The sequence below is a fragment of the Meriones unguiculatus genome, chromosome X (genome assembly GCF_030254825.1).
Source record: "Meriones unguiculatus strain TT.TT164.6M chromosome X, Bangor_MerUng_6.1, whole genome shotgun sequence".
Classification (NCBI taxonomy): Eukaryota; Metazoa; Chordata; class Mammalia; order Rodentia; family Muridae; genus Meriones; species Meriones unguiculatus.
In genome coordinates, this window is record NC_083369.1 from 101,800,909 (window position 1) to 101,826,604 (window position 25,696).

General features: G+C 39.6%; 1 protein-coding gene across 2 annotated transcripts in view; it reads left to right on the forward strand.

Annotated features, from left to right (window-relative positions):
• F9 (coagulation factor IX) overlaps nucleotides 1-24,069 on the forward strand; it is a 46,893-nt gene extending 22,824 nt beyond the window's left edge. The window contains exons 7-9 of one of the 2 annotated variants that reach the window (XM_021626656.2): nucleotides 2,509-2,741; nucleotides 21,302-21,416; nucleotides 21,770-24,069. In XM_021626656.2, coding sequence (XP_021482331.1) covers nucleotides 2,509-2,741; nucleotides 21,302-21,416; nucleotides 21,770-22,317 — 896 coding nt within the window. In that variant the 3' untranslated portion in view covers nucleotides 22,318-24,069. The remainder of the gene's footprint in view (nucleotides 1-2,508; nucleotides 2,742-21,301; nucleotides 21,417-21,769) is intronic. The other variant, XM_060375666.1, reaches the window with a different exon arrangement.
• The last annotated feature ends 1,627 nt before the right edge of the window (nucleotides 24,070-25,696 follow it).

Consider the following 25,696-nt stretch of genomic DNA (forward strand, 5'->3'; position numbering starts at 1 on the left):
TCGGAGAGGGAGACAAGCTTTGTACGACTACAAGAAGGAAAATAAGGCACTTCAGATACAAACATGAGGGCCTGAGTTTAGATACTCAATACACAAAAGCCAAGCAGTGTGAACCCAGCACTGAATGGGAAGACAGGACGAGCCAGAAATGCTGAACTCCAGGTTCAGTGAGAGATCCAGACTCAAAAAAAAAAAAAAATCATTTGGAGATCAGAGACACAAATAAATATGCTTGATGTCAACCCCTGGCTTTCACACATGTAAGCATGGGTAGTCACAGCAACACATTCATGTGCTCACACACACATATAGCATACCTACAAATAAAAAATGAGCACAATTTTGAAGCAAGCCAGATACAGTTACTCTTGCATGTCCAAAGCCAGATCTTTTATTAACTTGGTAGATTAAGTGATGAACCATTCCTCTGTAACTGTGGATTTGATACCTATCTCAGCAATGTACCAGGCAGAGGAAATTAAAGAAAGGCCCAGAATATAAGAATGTGTCTTCTGTAAGTGAAATGAAGAGTCTGTGATGCTTCACCTTCTGCTTGCTTCTTCACATACACTGCCTTATCCATTCCTTGCCTTAGAAGGGTGTACAAGTATGTATCTGTGTTTCTGTGTGTGTGTGTGTGTGTGTGTGTGTGTGTGCGCGCGCGCGCACGCACACATGCTCATCTATGCATACTTACCATTAAAAAGTAACTTCCAATGAAGGCAGCTGGCACAAAGGCTTAGTCCTTATAAGCTTTTCAATGTTCTAAGAGAGAAAAAAAATGAAAAGCAGCTCCAACTATTAAGAGTTGTTTTCGGATGTAGCCTTCGTTTTAGCAGAATAAGTAGGCCAAACCTAAAATAAGCTGTTCTGTCTTTTTATTTTTTAACTCAACAGAGGTTTATTGAACACTAAACAGGAACTGAACAGCCAGGGCCATAATCTGGACTTGGAAGCCAGACTATGTTGGTTTGCTCCTAAGGCATGTTTTTTATACAAAAAAAGAACATAACCAGGTAACAACTGGGAGTAAAAAACAAAACAAAACTGTAACCAGGTGTAGGAAACAAGCCACAACTAAGTAACAACCAGGTAACAAAAACATAATGAACTTTCCAGGTGTAGGAAGCATGTCCTGTTTTTTCAAAGATAACAGTTCCTTTTCTAAAACCAGTGTTGATCATGTATATTTATGCATACGTACTTTGAACTAATTTCCTATTTTTTCAACTGCAAGCTGCCTTCATGATACTTAACCATAGGTGGTTACTATAGAAATGTCTGGTATGCAGAATGTAACTAAGAGGAGAGCAAAAACATGAAAATGAAGTGTGAGGTGACTTTGGCTACAAATTAATATTTTGGTGGTCCCTGGTGGATCAGTAGACAATTTGTTGATAAATAAGTTAAATGTAGGGAGAACATGGTCAGATCCAAGTAAATCTAGATTTGGTGAACATATTAGTAACCTATTCTATAAATTTGTGACAAACATGTAATTGAACCACAAAGTCCTCCTTCAAAAATTTCATGTTGGAATCTCTAGTGCATTAATAGTCTACAAAAAAAAAATAATAATATGTTAATAGCAAGTAGTGGAATCCCCTTGTGGAAAGTGACACAGCATCCCTTCTAGGTTTCCGTTCAGGGGAAGGGGACTTTGAAGTAAAACTTTTAAAACCTAGATAGAAAGTAATTAGATTTTTTAAAGTCTAATTTTATTTTAGAACACCTAGTTTATTTTCATAAAGATGGTGGACTCCAGAGCCAAATGTTTTCGCCAAGGAAGCTTTAAAAATTTTGCATGAAAATAATGGAGTCAGTCACAACCAAACCTTCGACAGAGTGCAGGGAATCATATGAAAGAAGGGGAGTTTGATGTGGAAAGGATAGGAGCTCCACAAGGACCAAACGTATCTGGGCACAGGGTCTTTTCTGAGATGGACACTCAACCAAAGTCTATGAGAGGATAAAACCTAGAACCTCTGCTCAGATGTTACCCGTGATAGCTCAGTAATCAATTGGTTTCCCATAGTAAGGGGAACAAGGACTATTACTAACAGGAACTCAATGACTGGCTCTCTGACCTCCCCACCTCCCAAGGGAGGAGCAGTACTGTTAGGCCACAGAGGAGGGCTTTGCAGCCAGTCTTGAAAATACCTGACAAAAGGGAGTCATATGAAAGGGGAGGAGGTCCTCCCCTACTAGTGGACTTGGAAAGGGGCAGGGAGGAGATGAGGGAGGGAGGGTGGGAATGGGGAGGGAATGAGGGATACAGCTGGGATACAGAATTACAAAATGTAACTAATGAGAAAAATAAAATTATGGAAAAAAATAATGGAGTCAGCCTTTTAGTTTGAAACTATATTTGTTTTTTTAACATTGATGAGCCTTCTTCCCCTAAGTGACAGCAATGAATGAGGCTTATTCTTAATTTTTGTAATGTATTTCCATTTGCCACTGTGAAACATCAGAATATTCTCCTCTTTTTTTTCCCTACTCTTATAGTTCCATTTCCATGTGGAAGAGTTTCTGTTTCATACAGTTCTAAGAAGCTCACCCGCGCTGAGACTATTTTTCCTGATATAGAGCATGAAAATTCTACTGAAGCTGAATTCATTCTGGATAACATCACTGACAGTGCCATTCGGGATAATGTCACTGAAAGTCCTGAATCATTTGATGACCTCACTCGAATTGTTGGTGGAGAAAACACAAAACCAGGTCAAATCCCTTGGCAGGTACTCTATATTAACAGTGTGTCTAAAAGCTGTAGCTCAGATGGCAAAATACAAGCAAGAACAGGGCTAGGATATTAGAAAGACCTGTGGGGATTGTGAGATGTATTTAGGTAAATTTCATCACACTATCTGTAAGCATCTGGTGAAAGACAAGTCCAGGGACAGCTATCAGACAATGTCAACAAGAATTTGATGTTAAACAAAAAGCACAGTAGGATTCCAAATGAACAACCTGTCAGCAATAGGTATATCTGTAAATGAGGGTTACACACAACACATAATGGGACTCACCATATACCCTCAGGCCCTAGGGAAAACGGTGAGTCAGAAAGTCACTAGGCCCAGACAAACTGATAGGAATAAGGAAAAAGACTCACATAGAAAGGATTAAGGTAAAAACCAGTTTCCTGGAATAAACACATGGGGCCTGATCTACTGCCACATTTCCCCCAAGTCTGTCAGTATGTCCAGACGACCAGGAATTTGTTAGTCACATAGTTTCACACTCAACCCCTATCACCCTGGATTCAAACCACTAGAGGGAACAACCCAGCAATGTGGGTTCAAAGAAGGCCTCCGGGTTACTCTGATAGCTACTGGAGTTCGAAAACCCACTGTTCTCAAGGAAGTCAGCCTCCAACATGCCAAATAACAGTCAATCTATATAATTCTTCAGATGTGTTTGACACATGAATATACATGCATATACAGGATTACCTGTGCGCAGTTTTAAAAAATCTAACCAAGAATTAGATTGGGAGCAAATCCCAGGCCTGAGCTATACACATAAGCAAAGTCTAAGTGATTCCATCTGTGAAGAGACAGGCTACTTCCTCCTGCCTTGAAGCAAGGTGTCAAGCTGGACCTGACATAAAGTCGGGCTGTCCAATAAGGTAACCAGCACATGTGGCTACTTCAACAAACTGGTTTAAAAAGTGAATAAAAATATTCAGTTCCTCTGTCACTTCTGCCATCCTTCCAGAGAATATGACCACATGTGATTGGTGACTATTGTCCTGGACAAGGCAGTTATAAAGAGAAAATTGTCATTATCACATATATTTCTGTTGGTTCAGTCTAGTTTAAAACTTCTAGGGTCATAATCATAATTTAGTAGTGACTTTCATGATTCTTCACACTAAAATATTTTCTTTTATGAATATGGGCACTGCAATCATCAAATTAGTTACAATTTAAGAAGGTCAGTTAGAAGTTTTCATCTAAATTTCCCATTTAACACCTCTAGAACTTTCTGAAACTGGCTCTGTATCCTAGCTATGGGTGTACTCAGCATTCTTCAAAATGTCTACTACTCTGCCATTTTATAGTAAGCTTGATGACAGCTATCAAGCATATACTTGGTGATAAAGGAAAGTGATATAGATACTAAACTTGTATACAATAAAATACATGGTGTATACATTTATACACCCTCTTGGCCTCTTTAAGGGTACTTTTCCAGCACTACTTCCCTTATCCCTCATTGTTCTTTCCTTTGCTCTCCACGTCTTTATTATTCTTCACGATTCTTGGTCAAACTAACCCTCTCCAGTGACCTTTCTTTAAACAATCTCTCTTGAGTACTAACACTGTAATATTTTCATTCTATTTAACATCGATGTAGCTAATTCTATCTAATTTTTTGTATGGTCATATATTTTCATTCCTTATATCCCCAACATCCATGTACAAGATGATTTGCATTAGTTATTTTTTTCTGGTGCTGTGACAAAGCACCATGACCATCAGCAACTTAAGTTAGGGGGAACTTAACTTTGGTTTATGATTCAATAGGGAAAAGAGTCCATCATGGTGGGGAGGCATGGCAGCAGGAGTGGGAAGCTGTGAGATCACATCTTCAACCACGAACATGAAGTTAAGCCAGAAAACTGGAAGTAGGGTGAGGCTACAAAGTCTCAAAGCAAACGCTACTGATTGATGTACTTACTCCAGAAAGACTGCCCCAGCTCCCCAAACAGCACCACTAGCTGTGAACCAAGCGTTCAAATATCTGAGCCTACGGAGAGGACAGCTTTCATTTCAACCACCACAGTGGCCTTAACAACAACAATAACAACAACAAATCCTATGGTATAACAATAATTGTCCATACACTGGAGGGGCACAAAGCAATTTTGTCCAGGAACTTATTGACAAAGAATGTAATTTCCTCTTTTTTAAAAAGAAGTAGAATGTTTTTAGTCCCAAGCTTCTTATACTATGGTCTTAGCATTTCTGCTTATTAAATAAACTTGAAAAAAGAAAAAGCAGTTAAGCCAGAACTAAAATGGGAGGGAGAAATATGGTCTCAGATTAGTCACATGATCTGTATTTCCCACAGTATTTCTTAGAAGGAGTTTTTGTAGAGCTCTGTTAAGGTTATTTTTACAAAACTGTGTTTGTTTCTCAGTTTCTCTCTTAACCTGGCTATCACATAATAATTGAGACCCTTTTATACTTAATAATAAGCTTCAGAACACAATAACTAAGCAGTTATTACTCTATTCTTAACTCTCTAAACTAATCTGATATCCTCCCAGCATGCATCCCAGAAATAGTTGTACTTTGTAGCTTCCTTGCTGAGTTTTCTCTCCTGGTCATCCAGGACATCTGCCCATGGCTGAATCTACTACTTCCTCTTCTAACTCTTCCTCCCCTGGCTGACAGGAAGTCCAGCCCTATTCGCTCCCCTATTCAGCAACTAACTATAAAATGCTTTATTGGCCTATCAGGTGACAATGGGAGAGCAGTGTTTACACAACATTGAAACGGGAGGTTCTCAGAACAAGGGTTGCAAACAGATACGGGGGGGGGGAAGGGGTACAGAAATTTGCATTTAAATTACAAAATAACCTTATGCCTGCAGAGCTCTAGAAGGCCTTTGATTTTTATTTTCAAGTAGAAGAGACTATTAGATGTCGACTGCAGCTCTATGAAGAAGAAGATAGCAATGCTATGTGTCATCTCAAATCTTTCCAGGCCATTCCTCACTGCAATCTTATTGTTATTGGACCTGTTGCCTTTTTCCTGTCAAGTCTAGCTAAGATCAGTGAAAATGCTCACTGACAAATGCATGTGTACATGCACATTTACTCCCCACTTCATTCATATGAATTAAGATTACTTGCACCAATAATCTACCTGACTGGTTTTACCTGTAACTCCACAAAGAAGACAGATGTTTTCCCATGCTCACTCAACCCAACTCCACCTCACCCAAGATAAAGACAACTCACCTAAGCTGTGTGTGTGTGTGTGTATGTGTGTGTGTGTTCGCACGGGGGTGGGGGGGAGAGCTGGCACTTGAACCCAGGCCCATCATTATGCTAGGAAAGCACTACTCTACCACTGAAGTATATAGCCAAGGTTTTTTTCCCCCCAAAAGTCAGGCATTGACCTGTTTCTTGGTTTGATTGAGAGAGGGGAAGAAAAAGAGAGAGAAAGCCTGTGTCAGTTCTTCATTTTTTACTACCTAGCCAAGAAAGGTTTTTCCACACCAAACTCTGCCCAGTTCCTCAAGAAAGATTACTGCTCTTTAAAAAGAGGAGATAAACTAGGTTTACAAAAGCCATTTTTAGACAAAGAAGAAGCAAAAAGTGAAGACAACCACAGCCTCTTTTCATTTGTGAAATGAGAAGATCTACCACATGGTTAATCTGTCAGATAATAATGCTATACTTTTTTAATCATTTTATTTACTTTACATGTATGAATGTTTTCCTTGAATATATGTCTGTATACAACATATGTGCCTGGTTTCCATGGACATCCAGATCCCCTGGAACTGGAGTGAGAAATGTCAGCCACAATGTGGATGCTGGGAACCAAACCTGAGTCCTTTACAAGAGTAACAGTGCACTTAACCATTGAGCTATCGCTCTAGTCCTAGGATTGCTAGACTTAGTTACGGACAAGATTGCACCCACTGCTGTGGCCAAGGCACTGAGAGAAAGTAAGAAACAGTGCTTTTAATGACCACCATACTAAATCTTTGCTTCTGCAATCTGCAACACCATTTGCAACTGTCACCTAGGAAAGTGTCTCAAATTGCTGATGCTTCCTAAAAGCCTTTCCAATCGGGACTGATTCTTTTCTTGGACAAGTCAGTGAGAGTAAGGAACAAGTGAGCACTCAGAAGTGAAGAAATCCCCCAAAGAACAAAGAGTTTACTTTCATCTGGAATCGACAACACTTTGAATGAACTACACATGTTTAGTCTTGTAAAATAGTAGAGCTGGTGCTATCTTAGTAGAGTGCTTGCCTATCATGAGTATGGCCCTGGGTTCAAGTCTCAGTACACACACAGACACACATAAACCCACAGGCACGTGCACGCACACATGAATGCACAAGCGCATAAACACATGGGTCAAAGATTTAAGTGAGGTGTTTACATCTTGCCATGGAGATGGGTACAAGGGAGATATCTGTTTCTTTGTGGGCTCACAGAAAAAAAGTTGTAGCCAGGTAGTCTGGTCTCAACTAAGAAAGCCCTTTCTGAAGCCCTGACTCAAATGCTTGGCTAAGCAGCCTTGACAAGAGACTTATTTGAACAAATGTTTTAGAATTGTCAACTGGCAGAACTCTTCACACAGACACACACACACACACACACACACACACACACACACACACAGCAAAAGTCATAGACTTAGACTGAGTCAGAGAGTGTTCATCCACCAAGTGAGAGATCCGTGGGCACAGGCTAGGGAATTTCAGGAGCCTGTCCACTCTTTTCTCACCTTATTCCAGGGCTTCCACTACATTTGCCTAGCTAGTGGCCGGAGCTTAAGTGGCCTGTCAGGACAGGCGGGCAGGATTACTTTCCTAGGAGCTCTAGGGATCCTAAGCTGCAGAGCTAAACAGTTCAGGCTCAAACTCCTCACCTCCACCCAAGTCAAAGGTATAAGCCAGGCAAAAGAGGTCTTTCCTTCATGTTCTCCCACAATGGAATCAGAGCTCCTTGGGAAAGAAACAGGGAATCTGAGGGTGCATTTCAGGGAATGAGAGGGGAAGCAAGGGAGTTAAGTGCACACGTTAACAGAAACACACTTTTCTTAGAAACTGTATCTAACTGACAGAGAAAACAAAGGAGCTATATAAGGAAGAATAATTAGAACATTAAAGGGAGGGAAAGGCAAATGCTAATGCCTATATAACCAGATCACTTTCATCAACAACTCCAAAGTAGAGGTTGGAAGAAACAGCACAGTGCCAGTCCAAAGCTTTAATTCAGTTTTTCTCCCACAGTCACAGCTAGTCCAAGAGTTCTGAACATATACAAATACTTCTGCTTTCTACTAAGGTCTGTGTAGACCTATAGAAATACCTGATGTTTTTCTCTTTTTTTATATTCTTTTTATTTATTATTTATTACAATTTATTCACTTATTTTCCTGCCTGTGGACCCCTCCCTTGTCTCCTCCCAATTGACCCTCCCTCCCTTTTCTCCCCCCATGCCACTCCCCTAGTCACTGATAGGGGAGGATCTCCTCCCCTTATATTTGAACTTAGCCTATCAGGTCTCATCAGGACTGGATGCACTGTCTTCCTCTGTGGCCTGGCAAGGCTGCAACCCCCAAGGGGAGGTGATCAGAGAGCCTGCCACTGAGTTCATGCCAGAGACAGCCCCTACTCCCCTTACTACAGAACCCACTTGGAGACTGAGTCTATGAACTACATCTGAGCAGGGATTTTAGGTCCTTGGTTGAGGTATCAGTCTATGCAGGGCACCCTTTTGGAGATCCTGTCCCCTCCAGCTCTTTCTTTCATAAAATTCCATGCACTCTGCCCAAAGTTTGGCTAACTGTCTCAGCTTCTGCTTCGATACCTTGATCAGAAGAATCTTTCAGAAACCCTCTGTGGTCCTGTCTTTTTACCTGTCTTCTTCTGCATCCAATGTCTATCGCATTTGCCCTTCTGAATGAGGATTAAGCATCTTCCCTAGGGTCCTTCTTGTTGTTTAGCTTCTTTAGGACTATAGATTTTAGTATGTTTATCCTACATTGTATGTCTAATAACCACTTATTAGTGAGTATATACCATGAGTGTCTTTCTGCTTCTGGGTTACCTCACTCAAGATAGTCTTTTCTGTGTCCCACCATTTGCTTGCAAATTTCATGATTTCCTTGTTTTCTTTTAATTTTCATTTTTTTCTTCACAATTTATTTATTACATATCACCACTGAAAGACCCCTCCTTCAACTCCCCCTGTCCCATCCTCCCTCCCTCTTCCCCTCTTCCCAGACTCTTAGTCCACTGAAAGGAAGAGTTCTTTCTCCACTATTGCCATCTGCCCATAGCTGCTTAACTCTCATCAGGACTGCTTGGATCTTATACCTCCTTGGGCTGGCAAGGCTACATCATCAGGGGAAAGTGCTCAGAAAGCAGTCAACTGAGTTCATGAGAGAAACAGCCCCTGCTACCCTCACTAAGAGATCCACATGAAGATTACACTGCCAATTGGTCACATCTGAGCAGGGGGTCTAGGTCCTATCTGTGCATGGTCCTCTGTTGGTGCATCAATCTCTGCAAGACCCTGTGGGCTCAGATCTTTTAGTTTTTCTGGTCTCCTTGTGGGGCTCCTAATCCCATGTCTCTCTAATCCTACCCCTCTCTTCCTCAGTGAGACTTCCTGTGTTCTGCCCAAATTTGGCCCCGAGTCTCAGCATCTGCTTTGATCCCATGTTGGGTGAATACTTTCAGAGGACCTTCTGTAGTAAGCTCCCATCCTGTTTCCTCTATTATAGATTTCCTTGTTTTTAATAGCTGAGTAGTATTCCATTGTTTAAATGTACCTTACTTTCTGTATCCATTCTTCTGTTGAGGGATATCTAGGTTGTTTCCAGATTCTGGCTATTATGAATAAAGCTTCTGTGAACATGGTTGAGCAAATGTCCTTGTTGTATACTTGAACATACTTTGGATATATGCCTGGGAGTGGTATAGCTGAATCTTGAAATAGCACTATTCCTAACTTTTTGAAAAAGTGCCAGGTTGATTTCAAAAGTGGTTGTACAAGTTTACAATGGAGGAGGATTCCCCTTTCTCCACATCCTCTCCAGCATGTATTGTCACTTGAGTTTTTGATCTTAGCCATACTTATCAGTGTAAGGTAAATTCTTGGGGTCATTTTGATTTGCATCTCCCTGATGACTAAGGGTGTTGAACATTTCTTTAAGTGTTCTCTGCCATTTGATATTCCTTTATTGAGAATTCTCTACTTAGCTCTCTACCCCATTTTTAATTGGATTACTTAGTTTTTTGGTGTTTAACTTCTTAAGTTCTTTATATACTCTGTCAGATATAGGCCTTCTATCAGATATAGGGTTGGTGAAGATACTTTCCCAGTCTGTACTTGGTCATTTTGTTCTGATGACAGTAAACTTTGCTTTATAGTCATGAGGTCCCTTTTGTTGATTGTTGATCTTAGAGCCTGTGCTGTTGGTGTTCTGTTCAGGAAGCTGTCTTCTATGTCAATGACGTCAAGATTCTTTCCCACTTTTTCTTCTTATAGGATTAGTGTGTCTAGTTTTATGTTGAGGTCTTTGATCCACTTGTACTTTAGTTTTGTGCAGGGTAATAAATGTGGATCTGTTTGTATTTTTCTACATGTAGACATCCAGTTAGACCAGCACCATTTGTTGAAGATGTTGTCTTTTTTCCATTGTATGCTTTTGGATTCCTTGTCAAAAATCAAGTACCTATAGATGTGTGGGTTTATTTCTGAGTCTTCTGTTCGATTCCATCGATCCACCATTCTATTTATATGCCAGGCCAGGGCCATTCAATTTTTATAACTTTTGCTCAGTATTACAGCTTGAGGCTGGGGATGGAGATACCTCCAGAAGATCTTTTATTGGAGAAGATTGTTTTATCTATTCTGGGTTTCTTGCTATTCCATATGAAGTTGAGAATTATTTTTTCAAGGCCTGTAAAGAATTGTGTTGGTATTTTGATGGGAACTGTATTGATCTTAGATAGCTTTTGTCAGGATGGCCATTTTCACTTTGCTAATCCTACCAATCCATGAGCATTGGAGATCTTGCCAACTTCTGATATCTTCTTCTATTTCTTTCTTTAGAGACTTGAAGATTTTTTCAAACAGGTCTTTCACTTGCTTGGTTAGAGTCACACCAAGGTACTTTATGTTATTTGTGGTTATTATAAAGGGTGTTGTTTCTTTAATTTCTTTCTCAGCCAATTTATTTTTGGTATACAGGAGGGCTATTTTTGGAGTTAATTTTGTATCTAGCCAATTTTCTGAAGGTGTTTATCGACTGAAGGTGTTCTCTGGTAGAATTTTTGAGGTCACTCATGTATACTATCATATCATCTGCAAATGCTGATACTTAGACTTCTTCCTTTCCAGTTTGTATTGCCTGATCTCCTTTAGTTGTCTTACTACTCTAGCTATAACTTCAAGCACTATGCTGAAGAGATATGGAGAGAATGGTCAGCCTTGCATTGTCTCTGATTTCAGTGGAATTGACTTAAGTTTCTCTTTGTTTAGTTTGAGGTTGGTTATAGCACTGCTGTGTATTGCCTTTACTATGTTTAGGTATGTGTGCTTTGTATCCTTGATCTCTCAAAACTTTAAAAATGAAGTGGTGTTGGATTTTGTCAAATGCTTTTTTGGCATCTAAGGAAATGATCATATGTTTTTTTCCTTCTGTTTGTTTATGTGGTGGATTACATTAATGGATTTCCATATATTGAACTACCCCTGCATGCCTGGGATGAAGCCTACTTGGTCATGGTGGATGAGATCTTTTATGTGTTCTTGGATTCAGTTTGCAAGTATTTTATTGAGTATTTTTGCATCGATGTTCATAACAGTGATAGGTCTGAAGTTCCCTTTTTTGTTGTTGGGTCTTTGTGTGGTTTAGGTGTCAAGGTGTCTGTGGCTTCATAGAATGAGTTTGGTAATGTTCCTTCTGTTTCTATTTTGTAGAATATTTTGAAGAGTATTGGTGTTAGCGCTTCTTTGAAGGTCTGGTAGAATTCTACTCTGAAACCATTATCCTCTGGGCTTTTTTTTGGAAGGGAAACTGTTGATGACTGCTTCTATTTTCTTGGTGAATATAGGACAGTTTAATCTATTTACTTGATCTTGGTTTAACATTGGTAAATTGAATCTATCAAGAAAATTGTCCATTTCATTTAGATTTTCAAATTTTGTGGCATATAGGCTTTTGAAGTAAGACCTAATGATTCTTTGAATTTCCTAGGTATCTGTAGATATGCCCTCTTTTTCATTTCTGATTTTGTTGATTTGAATAGTGTCTGTCTGCCTTTTAGTTAGTTTGGCTAAGGGTTTGTCTATCTTGTTGATTTTCTCAAAGGACCAGCTCTTGGTTTCACTGAGTCTTTCAATTGTTTTACTTGTTTCTAATTTATTGAGTTCAGCCTTGAGTTTGATTATTTCCAAAAGTCCTCTTGGGTGTGTCTGCTTCCTTTTTTTCTGGGCTTTCAGGTAAACTGTTAAGTTGCTTGCATGAGATGTCTCAAACTTCTTTCTGAAGGTACTTAGTGCTATGAACTTTCTCCTTTGCAATGCTTTCATTGTGTCCCATAAGTTTGGATAAGTTGTGCCTTCATTTTCACTGAATTTTAAGAAGTCTCTAATTTCCTTTTCTATTTCTTCCCTGATCCAGCTGTTGTTGAGTAACGAGTTGTTGAGTTTCCATGCTTGTGTAGGCTTTTTGTTATTTCTGTTGTTGTTGAGGTCTAGTTTTAGGACATGGTGGTCTGATAGGATACAAGGGATTATTTCAATCATCTTATATCTGTTAAGTCTTGCTTTGTGTCCGACTATATGGTTAATTTTGGAGAAGGTTCTGTGGGGTGCTGAGAAGAAAGTATACTTTTTTGAGTTTGTATGAAAAGTTATGTAGACATCTATTAGGTCAGTTTGATTTGGAACCTCTATAAGTATCATTATTTCCCTATTTAACTTCTATCTAGTTGATCTGTTCCTTGGTGAGAGTGGACTGTTAAATGGTATGTTAGAGAGTGGGTATAGATGTTTAGGATTGTGATGTCCTCATGGTAGTTTTCCTTTGATGAGAATGAAGTGCCCCTCTTCATCTTTTTTGATTAATTTTGGTTGAAAGTCTATTTTATTAGATAGTAGGATAACTACTCCAACTTGTTTTCTGTCTTCCGGTTTTCAGCCCTTTACTCTGAGGTAATGTCTCTCTTTGTTGCAGAGCTGTGTTTCTTAGATGTAGGAGAATGTTGGATCCTGTTTCTGCACCCAATCTGTTAGTCTGTGTCTTTTCATTGGAGAGTTGATGTTGATAGATAATAGTGACCAATGAATGTTAGTTCCTTTTATTGTGGAGTTGGTGGTGATAGTGTGTTTGTGTGCTTCTTTTCTTTTGATTTTTTGTTGTGAATTTGTCTACATGCTGTGTTTTCTGGGTGTAGTTGATTTCGTTAGATTGGAATTTTCCTTCTAATATCTTCTGTAGGGGTGGATTGTTGTGTAGATATTGTTTAAGTTCAGTTTTGTCATGGAATACTTTCTTTTCTCCATCTCTGTTGATTTAAAGTTTTGCTGGGTAGTCTGGTTGACATCTGTGTTCTCTTAGAGTCTGCACAACCTCTGCCCAGGACCTTCTGGCTTTCAGAGTTTTTGTTGAGAAATCTGGTTTGATTCTGATAGGTCTACCTTTTTATGTTCCTTGGCCTTTTTCCCTTGCTGCTTTCAATATTTTTTCTTTGTTCTGTAGATTTAGTGTTTTGTCCATTATGTGACATAAGGAGTTTTGGGGTTTTTTTTGTTTTGTTTTGTTTTGTTTTTGTTTTTGTTTTTCTGGTCTAGTGTATTTGGTGTTCTGTAGGCCTCTTGCATGTTTAAAGACACCTCTTTCTTTAAGATGGGAAAATTGTCTTCTATGATTTTTTTTGAAATCTTCTTTTCTGTCTGTTTCTATTATTCTTAGATTTCATCTTTTCATGGTGTCTTTGATTTCTTTAATGTTTTGTTTTTAGAACTTTTCTGATTTTATTTTTTTCTTTGAGAGATGTGTCAATTTCTGCAGTTGTATCTTCAGCACCTGAGCTACTCTCTTCCATTTTTTGTATTCTGTTGGTGATGCTTACGTTTGTGGTTCCTTATCTTTTCTCTAAGTTCTCCAGCTCCAGGGTTTAGTCTGTTTGTGTTTTCTTTATTGATTCTAATTCTGTTTTCATGTCTTGCACCATCTCCTTCATCCATTAGAGTGTGGATTTCTGTTTTTCCATGATGGCATCTATTTATATATATATATATATATATATATATATATATATATATATATATGCTTCTATATGTGCCTCTACATGTGCCTCTATTTGTTTGGCTGTATTTGCTTGTATTTTTTTTATGAGAGCTTTGTTTATTTCCTATTTATCCTCTTAAACCTGGATAAGCATAGATTTAAAATAATTTTTCTGTGTTTCCAATGAATGAAAATATCCATTGATTTTGGGGGTTGCTGGTGAAGCCATAATGTCCTAATTTTTGTTGGATGTGTTCTTATGCCAGCCTCTAGCCATGTGATGGTCAGTACCCTTTGCTGATTGTTTCTGGAGCCTGTACTGCAGACTGGGTCCATCTGTCCCTGGAGTGTAGAGTATTCTTCAGGAAGATAAGAGATGTCCACTGCTTTGAGAGTGGATGTTGGTGTTTCAGATGCAGCTAAGGGAGGAATGTCGCAAGCACAGTGTGTATGTGCAGGTACCCTGAATAGTTCAATGGCCCACAGGCCTGTTGTGGTATTGCACTCCCAGTGCTCAGATGTGTCTGGGCTGCACCATCTTGGCTCCAGTAATTGTTTCCAGGAATTGTGTGTCTGGACACTGGAGATCCACAGAACAGGGGCTTCAACGTTGAGAATGCTGTCTCAGGAATCCGTATGTTGCTCACAGTGGGGGTCTGAGTGGGAAGGATCCTATGTTTGACAGCTAAGGTACAGGGATCCAGCTTGTCAGGTTCTGTACTCACTCTCTTGCAGGAGAACTCACTCACAGGCATTTATGGAAATCTCAGAGGGCCTGTGCATTCACATGCCAGGCATGGGTGGAAAGCACAAAGGACCCTGGCAATCACTTGCAGACCTATGTGGTAAGCGCAGAGGCCAACAGTTTCTTGCTCTCAGATTTGGGTCCCTTGTTTGGCCATTAAAGTACAGAGGCCCCATTCCTGGTGTTATGCACTCCCTGCCGCTGTCGCTGCCGCTGCCGCTGACACTGCCAAAGCTGCTGCCTGAACAAGCAAAAGTGCACCCTAGAATGCAGGGGGGTTGATAGTTCTCCACTCTCAGACCCTGGAGACGTCCACAGTAGGCCTAGATCCAATCTGTCCCAACTCACCAGTTGTCCCCTCTGGCCTGGAAAACCTCAACGCCAATGCTCTGGCTTTAGCTGCCCATTCACTCACCACTTTTGGAGTTTCGGATCCTCTGCCCTTCATAAATGGTGAGCACTGGTTGCTGCCATCTGGGAGTCTCCCCTGATTTTTTTCTTTTTTCTTTTTTTAAATATTTAAGAGAATTTATTCTAATAACTATAATTATAATTATTTTTAAATGAAAACATGTATACAAAACAGTTGATTACTAATTGTGTATTGAAAGCAGTAAGAAACTCCATGACTCCAAATGAACCAGTTCTGAGATTTCCCTAAGATAAATTTAACAGCTCCAGCTTCTTCAGTATTTATCAAAATACAAAAGAAAAAAGTAAAGTCCAATTTCCCCTGATATTTTTCAAAGAGGGATTTTTATCTTATTTTTGTAGTCTTGTCATAAATCTCCTCCTTAAACATCCTCATTTTCCCATTCCCGACTCAGTCCCCCAAGCTATCATTGAAGTTACCAGAGCCTTTTGCTTATGCTTCTATTCACACATATCTCCTCCTTTAACTAGGTTTCAACCCCAGGATAGACAGCAAACTTAAAATATGAATGTGTTGGTGATGTTTTCTTTTATATGACTATAGTAATTCTACAGAAATGTTTTACTTATCCATGTGTGGTAGTGTGCACCTTTAATCCCAGCATTCAGGAGGCAGAAGCAGGTAGATATCTGTGAGTATAATGCCAGCCATGTCTACAGAGTGACTTACAGGCTAGCAGGGGCTATATAATAAAACTATGTCTCAAAAACAAAACAAGAAATGCCTTACTTGAAAAAGACACCCTTGTAGTATTCCTAGCTTAGATGATAAAATTCCAATTAGGAGAAGAAAGAAAATGGCACATGTAATCTCACCTAGATCTACAAAGCTAGTTTGGCAAGAACAGTTGGACTATTAACCTGCAGTATTGTTTGATAAGGTACATATCAATGGACACTTTATTTAGTGGTTATAGTTACCCATTAGAAGCCACAGTGACTCTCCCTTCTGTGCTCAACAAAATAGCTTACTGCCAAGAATTTGGCAAGCAACATCTGTGGGTCAGCAATGAGTGCACCATTTATGCCTTACTTTGTATAATAGAAAATGTGGAACAAACAGTGGTGTTAGAAAGCTGGAATTGAGAAGGAGAAAGACAAACATGGGATATACTCACTTATATAGACCTATAAGATATGATAAACATAATGAAATCTATACACCTAAAAAAGATAATCAATTGAGCGGACATGGGGTAAGATGATCAATCCTCATTTAGAAAGACAGATGGGATGTGCATTGAACGTATGACAGGAGTCTACTGAGCGCATCTGAAAGACTCTAACTAGCAGTGTTTTCAAAGCAAAGACTCATGACCAAACCTTTGGCAGAGTACAGGGAATCATAAGAAAGAAGGGGAGTTAGTCTGATGGGGAAAGGATAGGAGCTCCACAAGGACCAAATATATCTGGGCACAGGGTCTTTTCTGAGACTGACATTCAACCAAGGACCATGTATGGATATAACCTAGAACCTCCACTCAGATGTAGCCTGTGGTAGCTCAGTAACCAATTGGTTTCCCAAAGTGAGGGGAACAGGGACTATTTCTAACAGGAACTCGATGACTGGCTCTTTGGTCTCCCCACCCCCGAAGGGAGGAGCAGTCCTGTTAGGCCACAGAGGAGGGCTTTGCAGCCAGTCCTGAAGATACCTGATAAAACAGGATCAGATGAATGGGGAGGAGGTCCCCCCCATCAGTGGACTTGGAAAGGGGCACGGTGGAGATGAGGGAGGGAGGGAGGGAGGGACAGGGAGGGAATGAGGGATTGGGACACGGCTGGGATACAGAGTTAATAAAATGTAACTGATAAAAAAAATAAAGAAAAAAACAAAAAAAAATAAATAAAATAAAATCCTATAAAAAAAAAAAAAAAAGAAAGCTGGAATTGATGGTGTTAGGGGAATAGGGATTTTAGTCAACTTAGAGAAAAAGGCAAGGCTGGAGTTAAAGGTTAAAGAAAGAGTAATGAGACAACCGCTATTGCTGTGGTCAGCCATTGCCATGAAGAGCATAAATACAATTTTGTCAGTGTACATAGGTGTGTCTGAGATGGTGGTGTTGGATAGAAACAAGCTCCTACTAGACTCTGACTATGAAAGTATTTGACAGATCAGAACTCTGATATCTTGCTCAGAATACATGCTTTCTTATTTTCTCCATCATTCTTTCAAGTCTTATAAGAACTCATCCTTGGCCAAGCAGGCATCTCATCTTCCAAGTAGCTAATATTTAGATAGCTGCAATCCTGAGATAGCCAAGCAAACATTCCAAAATGACACATTTGTAATCTTTTAATTGCAAATATATCTTAGTCCTTTTTTCTTGGCAAAGGTGTTTGCTGAAATTTCTAACACCAATTAAGGATTGGCAAAGAATGCTCTTCAGGCTTAAAGGACACAAGCATATTTCTCAGTCATCTACTGGAGAGCAGTAGACGCTCCAGGCAGCACACCTTTGGCAGACTCATATAGAATATATTGCAGTCTTTGTGCCCTTAGGCTGTGGATACTGTTCAGGTTGACCTAACTAACCCACTAAGTTGGGAGCTGCTCAGTAATTCCATAGCAATACCTAAAAGAGAAACAATATTCCACTGTGGCATGTTATTTCTACTTCCAGAGACAAATTAATTGGATTATAATATTCAGGACCAGCACAGAACCATGTTGCTCAAATTCACTTGCTGGTGAAAATCACTTGGAATCAGTGTCAGCCATCTCATATTTTTAACCAGTACACTGGTACAGTGCTATATACTGAGCAGAGTCTTATATCAAAGTTTAAGTATTTTATATTTGTATTCTGCAACTGAAGTCTAATGAGACAATAGACAGTAGAATATGTGCTGAGGACATTGAACCTTGGATTATTGTAGTCACATCTTTTACAACTTCCCAGTTGCTTACCTATGGCAACTTGTAGTACCTACCTCTTCCCCACACTTACCCAGTGACCACTGCCATTCCCCAATCCATGGTACTCAGCCAAACGTCTTCTCATTGCTCCAACACAAATGACATTGCTGCCCTCCCATCCTCCAGGGTTGGCACTGACAGAGGAAAGGTTGGGGTCAAGTGTACATACTCTAAATCATTTGTGGACAAACTCAGAATATTGCTCCCCCAGTACAATTAGAGAGTGAGTAGAGGATTCCAGGTCCCATACACATCCTGATATGAAAGTGCATTTATTTTATAAACACCTTTATCCCTTGATGGCTGTGATAGTCCATCAACGAAAGAATGATGTAGCTTCCTCTGTTAGGGATGGTGCAAGGAGTATGAGGATCATCTGGAGCTAGCAATGAGATATCAAGACGATGTGTGCTAACCTGCAGACTACAGCCCCTGCACTCCTGTGAAGGCTTGCAGTCAGACAGCAAACATCCTCTTCCCCAGTGGAGTATAGCACTAAATAGGTTTGAAATAATGAGCTGTGAAAGCTACCCTAGAAGAAAAAGGAATGTTTTCTATTTCAGTATCTTCAACAGCACCTATATCCAGGATTAGAACAAAAGGCTTTAGGTTTTATTTGTTTCCCGTTGACCCTATAAAGTATGTTTCATCCTGACTGAGCATTTTTTTTACATTTTTTATTGTTTATTATTATTAGTTACATTTTATTAACTCTGTATCCCAGCTGTATCCCGCTCCCTTATTCCCTCCAATCTCACCCTCCCTCCCTCAGCTTCTCCCTGCCCCTTTCCAAGTCCACAGACTGGGGAGGACCTCCTCCCCTCTCGTCTGGCCCTGTTTTATCAGGTATCTTCAGGACTGGTTGTAAAGTCCTCCTCTGTGGCCTAACAGGACTGCTCCTCCCTTGGGGGGTGGGGAGTCAAAGAGCCTGTTATTGAGTTCCTGTCAGAGATAGTCCCTGTTCCCCTTACTATGGGAAACCAATTGGTTATTGAGCTACCACGGGTTACATCTGAGCAGAGGTTATATCCATACATGGTCCTTGGTTGGAGAAACAGTTTCAGAAAAAAAACCTGTGCCCAGATATATTTGGTCCTTGTGGGGCTCCTATCCTTTCCCCGTCATACTAACTCCCTTCTGCCAAAGGTTTGGTTATAAGTCTTAGTATCTGTTTTGAAAAGCTGCTTGGTAGGGTCTTTCAGATGCCTTCTGCGGTAGACTCCTGTCATACGTCCAATGCACATCTCATTTGTCTTTCTAAGTGAGGATTGATCATCTTGCCTCTTGTCTGCTTTCTTGTTTATCTTCTTTAGGTGTATAGACTTCATTATATTTATCACATCTTGTAGGTCTATATAAGCGAGTATATACCATGTTTGTCTTTCTCTTTCTGGGATACTTCACTGAGTGAGCATTTTTAAAACATAAAAATTACCCAGCCATGAGAATTTGGATTCACTAGCCATGTAACAGTTCTCATACGTAATTGTGAGAACTGTAAGAACATTCTAGCATTATATTTTCTCTAGTCCTACCCACAAAATATTTCTCATTAAGTCTCTATGTCTTTATAAGAAACACAGATCATTCTACCACAGTTGGTTCTCAGACCACCTCTAAGTGATTCTGAATTCTCAGGTACAGAAATACAGGAGCCAGGTACACATAGGTCAGAGAACTACTTGCAGGGATCAGTTTGCTCTTTCTACCATATGGGTCCCAAGGATAGACTAAGGTCATCAGGCTTGGTAGCAAGCACTTTAACTCACTTGTGAATGGATAGAGTAATATTCCATTCATGTACTGTGCTTTGAGTACCAAATGTGTATGAAAAGTAAAATTTTTAGCCCCAAATAATCACACAAGAAAGATTAGGAAGACTGTTAAATCTAGGTTGTAGAAATACTAGTGTTAGTTATATCATTATATTTTTTTCTGTATTTTTACATTTGAAACATAAAACAGCAGCTAAAAAGAGTCAGAGAGCCTGATTGTGGGAAAGAAGGCAAGAGACCTGTAACAATTGGGTGAGCCCTTCAGGACTCTATGTACAAAGCTATTGCTTCAGTGTCCAGGACACAGTAAATTGAATTCAGGCCCAGAACTACCTTCAGAAGGACCATATCTGCCCTACACTGAAAGGATCCCTTTGTGTTGTTTAGGAGCAGATTTAAGAAAAGGGCAACTTAAAACTTAGGCAAAGGGCATCAGTTGCCAAAGGCTAGTGGGTTCCTGCAGACTTTACTGAATGCTGAGTGCGCCCTCTAGTGTCCACATTTCTCAGTTTTGTCTCTGAGAATGTGGATCAAGAAGACCTTTAGGTTGGAACTAAAATCCTCTGAGTTAGACATTGATTTGGTAAAAACGGTGATTGTCCTCTTTGATTATAATGTGAATATAGACTGGACAAGATAGAATTGATTGTGCTCTTACCCATAACGTCCATGTTTAATGCCTCACTACAGATACTTTGTCCACATTGTCTAAAAATCAAGTACAGCAAAGCAGACTTTTTAGAGCAAGGACACCCTACATTTCTAGCCAGAGAAAGCTGGCTATGGTTAGGGGAGATGGAATGAACGTGCGAGCCATGCTGTTGATCAGCACATAAGAGACTAATAAACACAGCCCCCATGGATTCCTTAGGTCTCATTTCTTAATATTCTAATTTGGACGTGGCATGACACAGCTTTCTCTTCTAAGTGAGCTGTAGCAAAGAGATGTCCTCATACCAGGCAAGAAACTCAGTAGTAATTCTTTATCCTCGACAGTTACTCAGTATTTCCTCCCATATCCACTATATCTGCTTGAATAACTAGTGCCAGCAGACTCTCTACATAACATGATTAAGGGACTCAAAGACCCCACATCACAAACAAACAAACAAACACACACACACACACACACACACACACACACACACACACACAAAGCCACTCCTCAGATTCACCTCATCTGGAGCACCACCTCTACCACACTATCTCTCATTTGGCATTAACTTCAAGATCATTACAGAAACAAGTTTCGTTTGTGCTCCAGAAAAGCTAATTCATCTGCAGAGCTGACACTTTCCAGAAATCTTCCATTTCTGCCAAAAACCTAGAAGCCAACTTTTCCCACTCCTGCAAACACCATATGTATTCATTTTTCTCTGGATCAAATACCATTGGCAGTTAGATTCTTAATTTTATTTCCACAGGTCATTTTAAATGGTAAAATTGAGGCATTCTGTGGAGGTGCCATCATTAATGAAAAATGGGTTGTAACTGCTGCCCACTGTCTTAAACCTGGTGATAAAATTGAGGTGGTTGCTGGTGAGTAAAAAAATAAAAAACAAATAGATAACAGTTGGCAACATTAGTGTATGATGGACATATCATATTGTCCAAAGACCCAATAGGATTCTTACTGAGTAAACTGGGCTAATCACAGAGGGGCCATAATTTCACATCCTAACTTATTCTACCTTCCAAACCCCTTAATTCTTTTTGTGAACCCATAAAACACTGTCAGCATACTACAATTATTTACTGATGTGTCATTTTCCCACCCACTATATTAGATCATTGAGACTTGGTTGCTAGTGATCAGTGAGCCAAGCAAACTGTAAATCTTGGGAAATGCATTTATGGGAAAGACTATAAACTATAAGGTTTGTTTTCAACAGGTGAATATAACATTGAAGAAGAGGAAGACACAGAGCAAAGGCGAAATGTGATTCAAATTATCCCTCATCACCACTACAATGCAACTATTAATAAGTACAGCCATGACATTGCCTTGCTGGAACTGGATAAACCTTTAATACTGAACCGCTATGTAACACCTATCTGTGTTGCCAATAGAGAATATACAAATATCTTCCTCAAGTTTGGTTCTGGCTACGTGAGTGGCTGGGGAAAAGTCTTCAACAGAGGGAGACAGGCTACCATTCTTCAGTACCTTAGAGTTCCACTGGTTGACAGAGCCACATGCCTTAGGTCCACAACAGTCACCATCTATAACAACATGTTCTGTGCTGGTTACCGTGAGGGAGGCAAAGATTCATGTGAAGGAGATAGTGGGGGCCCCCATGTTACTGAAGTGGAAGGGACAAGTTTCTTAACTGGCATTATCAGCTGGGGTGAAGAGTGTGCAATAAAAGGCAAATATGGAATATATACTAAGGTTTCCAAGTATGTCAACTGGATTAAGGAAAAAACAAAGCTAACTTAATGAAAAACCTATTTCCGAAGGCAGTTCCCTGGGATTGAAAATGGACCAGGCCCTTTACTAACTAATCTTTTTTTCAACTTCTTGTTAGGTGTGAATACATAAGTTCTAAAATACTGATTTTTCTCTGTGCGGGGTAGGAGCCATCTAGGATCTATATTAGAGTAAATCAACTAGGTTAGCAAATATAATAACTAAACAAATTGTTTAAGAAGAGATTTACCACTTCCGTAAGTTCAGCCCTTGTCAAAATTAGAAAATGAAGCTTTTCATGTTGCCCATCAGGCACCGTAGTCCTCAACTGTAGACACCAATTTCTCCCTCCTTAGCAGAAATCCTTGTTTCAGTTTTTCCTCCCCTCTCTCAAATTTCTTTGTTTTCTACCCAGAATCTTTAGACCATTTAAGGCCTGAAGCACACAGAAGCAGCTGATATATTAAAACTCATCAAAAGCATTACTTCCTCTCCTGTTTTTTTTTCTGAACCCTGCATCTTTTTTCAATTCTAAAACCCCAAATCACTGTTTCTCTCCCTTATTCCCATCCTCTATTTCTCTATTACTATTGAAGGAAAGAGAGATCTATCTGCTATTTTGAGGCTGTACATACATTGCAAACCCAGACTGGCTTTCAGTTTGGTCTCAAACTTACTTTGAATAACATGGAAATGAAGTTAGGTGCTTATGATCATAAGGGTATGGTCCATTTAATGCACCATCCTGGATAGTTTCCTAAGAATGTGTAATCAGTGATCATGGAGGCCTGACTAGGGATGGCTCCAAGAAGACAAACTCACATGTCATTGCAAGTATAAGAAAAATTACATTGATCAAAATGCATTATCTCTCCCTGAAAAAAAAATGCTAATAGAAAGTAAATGATGAGCCAGGCACAGTGGTGCATACCTTTAATCCCAGCACTTGGGAGTCAGAGGCAGGCAGATCTCTGAGTTTGAGAACAACCTGGTCTACATACTGAGTCCAGGACAGCCAGGGCTACACAAAGAAACCCTGATTCAAAGAAAAGAGAGAGTAAATGATGAATTTAGTCACATAATTATACTGTGCACAGTAGCATATTTGTAAATATCTAAATAAGAAGGTATCTTAAAAACACCTCAAAACCTTATTTGTAACAACTGCTTATTTTTATGGTATAAATACCCTTACCTTGATAGATTTCAAGCTATTAACATGAAATTACTGAACAAGGAGTTGAAAAAAAATTGCAAAATTACTCTTAAAACTGTTTCAGTCAGTTTTTAACCTAGAACTAGCTGTGTATTTCTTGAGCATTCTCCAGTGCCAATCAGCAGGTTGCAAACAAGACAACCAATGTGAGTGTCAGGCTTGAGGACAGGAGTCATTGCAAAAGGCCAACAAAATGGCCCATTTCTGGTTTGCTGCTCACCCATCAATTCTATTATTATAATTAATCCTGTTATATTGAGTTTTCTAGAGGGGCGCTGACCATGTGACATGTTTTTTTTTTTTTTCAGTTGTGAATTAATGATCTGGCATTTTAATACTTATCTGAATGTTTGTACGAACCTGTTTGGTATTGAGTCAGTCACCCCACACTCAGTGATGCCTAAATGGAACAACTGACAAAAGCATGATTTGAACCCTTCAGCACTGCCACCTGCCCCCACAACACAAAACTGGAATTCATTACTGCTGATCTTACTGAAGTTCCACTACTTCCTGCCTCTTTTGTCTTGAAATAAGTATCAATAAACATATGTCCAGATCTCCAAGTGTTTCTTGTTAAATTACTTAGAAGAGAATCCCAAAGAACACAATCAGCAAAACCCTGAAAAGAATGTGTCTGATGAGATCTTACACTGACTTTGCACTCTAATTCTCCTAAACCTCATGAGGGTTTTGCACTACATCAGAAGAGAGCAATGTCCTGAATCTACAGACAGGTCTAATTAACTGTGGGTATGGCCTTGGATAAATCACATACCCTTTGAGCAATTAATACCTCCATTTGTATAATGAAAAATTTTGAGGAGACACTGTTCAAAGGCCTTTGAGATATTAAGAATGTGTAGGGTTTTTGTTGTTGTTGTTCATGCCTTCATTCAACAAATATTCAAGGAGAGGTCCCTTGTGTAGCATCACTGAAAATGCTGATTAAATTTTAAAGTAAGTATGTTTGCATTTGGACAATTTTACAAAAATGTATGTAAATTACCCTCAGTGCCTACTACACTATGACATAGTAGCTGCTCAGTAAATGTTATCTGGAGGCTAGACAGATGGCCCAGTGGTAAAGAGCATTTGTTGTAGCACTTGCTTCTTACAAATGACCCAGGTTCAATTACTATGGCTATATCAAGAGGCTCACAACCATTTGGAACTTCAACTCCAGGAGATTTGATACTCCCATCTGGCCTTGATGGGCATTGAACATATGTGACGCACAAACAGACAAGCAGGCATATACACATAAATACAAATACACAATTTTTGTAATGTTAATTGAGTTGGAATTCATGTTTGTTCCAGAACAACAATTAGTCTTGCACTGAGCATCTTGAAAGGGGACCATATTGGCATTAAAAAAAATGTTCTTACAGGGAAGGAGCCTACAACAGAGTGCCTTTGAAATGCTGCACTGATTAAGGTATCAAAGCAGAGGCTGGGACACATAGCCAAACTTTGGGCAGAGGGCATGGAATTTCATGAAAGAAGCTCTAAAAGGAGACCAACAGATCAAAAAAAAAAAAAAAAAAAAAAAAAAAAAAAAAAAAAAAAAAACTGGGCCCTGGGCTCCTGGCAGAGACTGATGCCCCAACCAAGTACTTTGCATAAAGAAGACCTAAAACCCCTGTTCAGATGTAGACTCAGTCTCCAAGTCAGTTCCCTAGAAAGGGAACAGAAGCTGTCTCTGTCGTGAGCTCAATGTCAGGCTCTCTGATCACCTCCCCCTGGGGGTTACAGTGTTGCCAGGCTACAGAGGAAAACAATGCAGCCAGTCCTGATGAGACCTGATAGGCTAAGGTCAGATGGAAGGGGAGGAGGACCTCCCCTATCAATGGACTTGGAGAAGGGCATGGGAAGAGATGAGGGAGAGAGGGTGGGGTTGGGAGGAGACAAGGGAGGGGTCCACAATGGGGATGCAGAGTGAATAAATTGTAATAAATAATAATAATTAATTTAAAAAGAGAAAAAAGAAAAAATTTCCTAAAATTTAAACTTCATGAACAAACTAGAGAAATCAGTTCTGTTATCATTGACTAAAGGAGAGTGTCAGTTTTACATTCAAGGAGAGTACTAGTTCATACATGAAGCATGTTACTTCAGATTTGAATAACTAAAGCTCTGTGACCCCAGTGCTCAGTTGGGAAAAGAGAGAGTCACTGATTATGTTTTCAT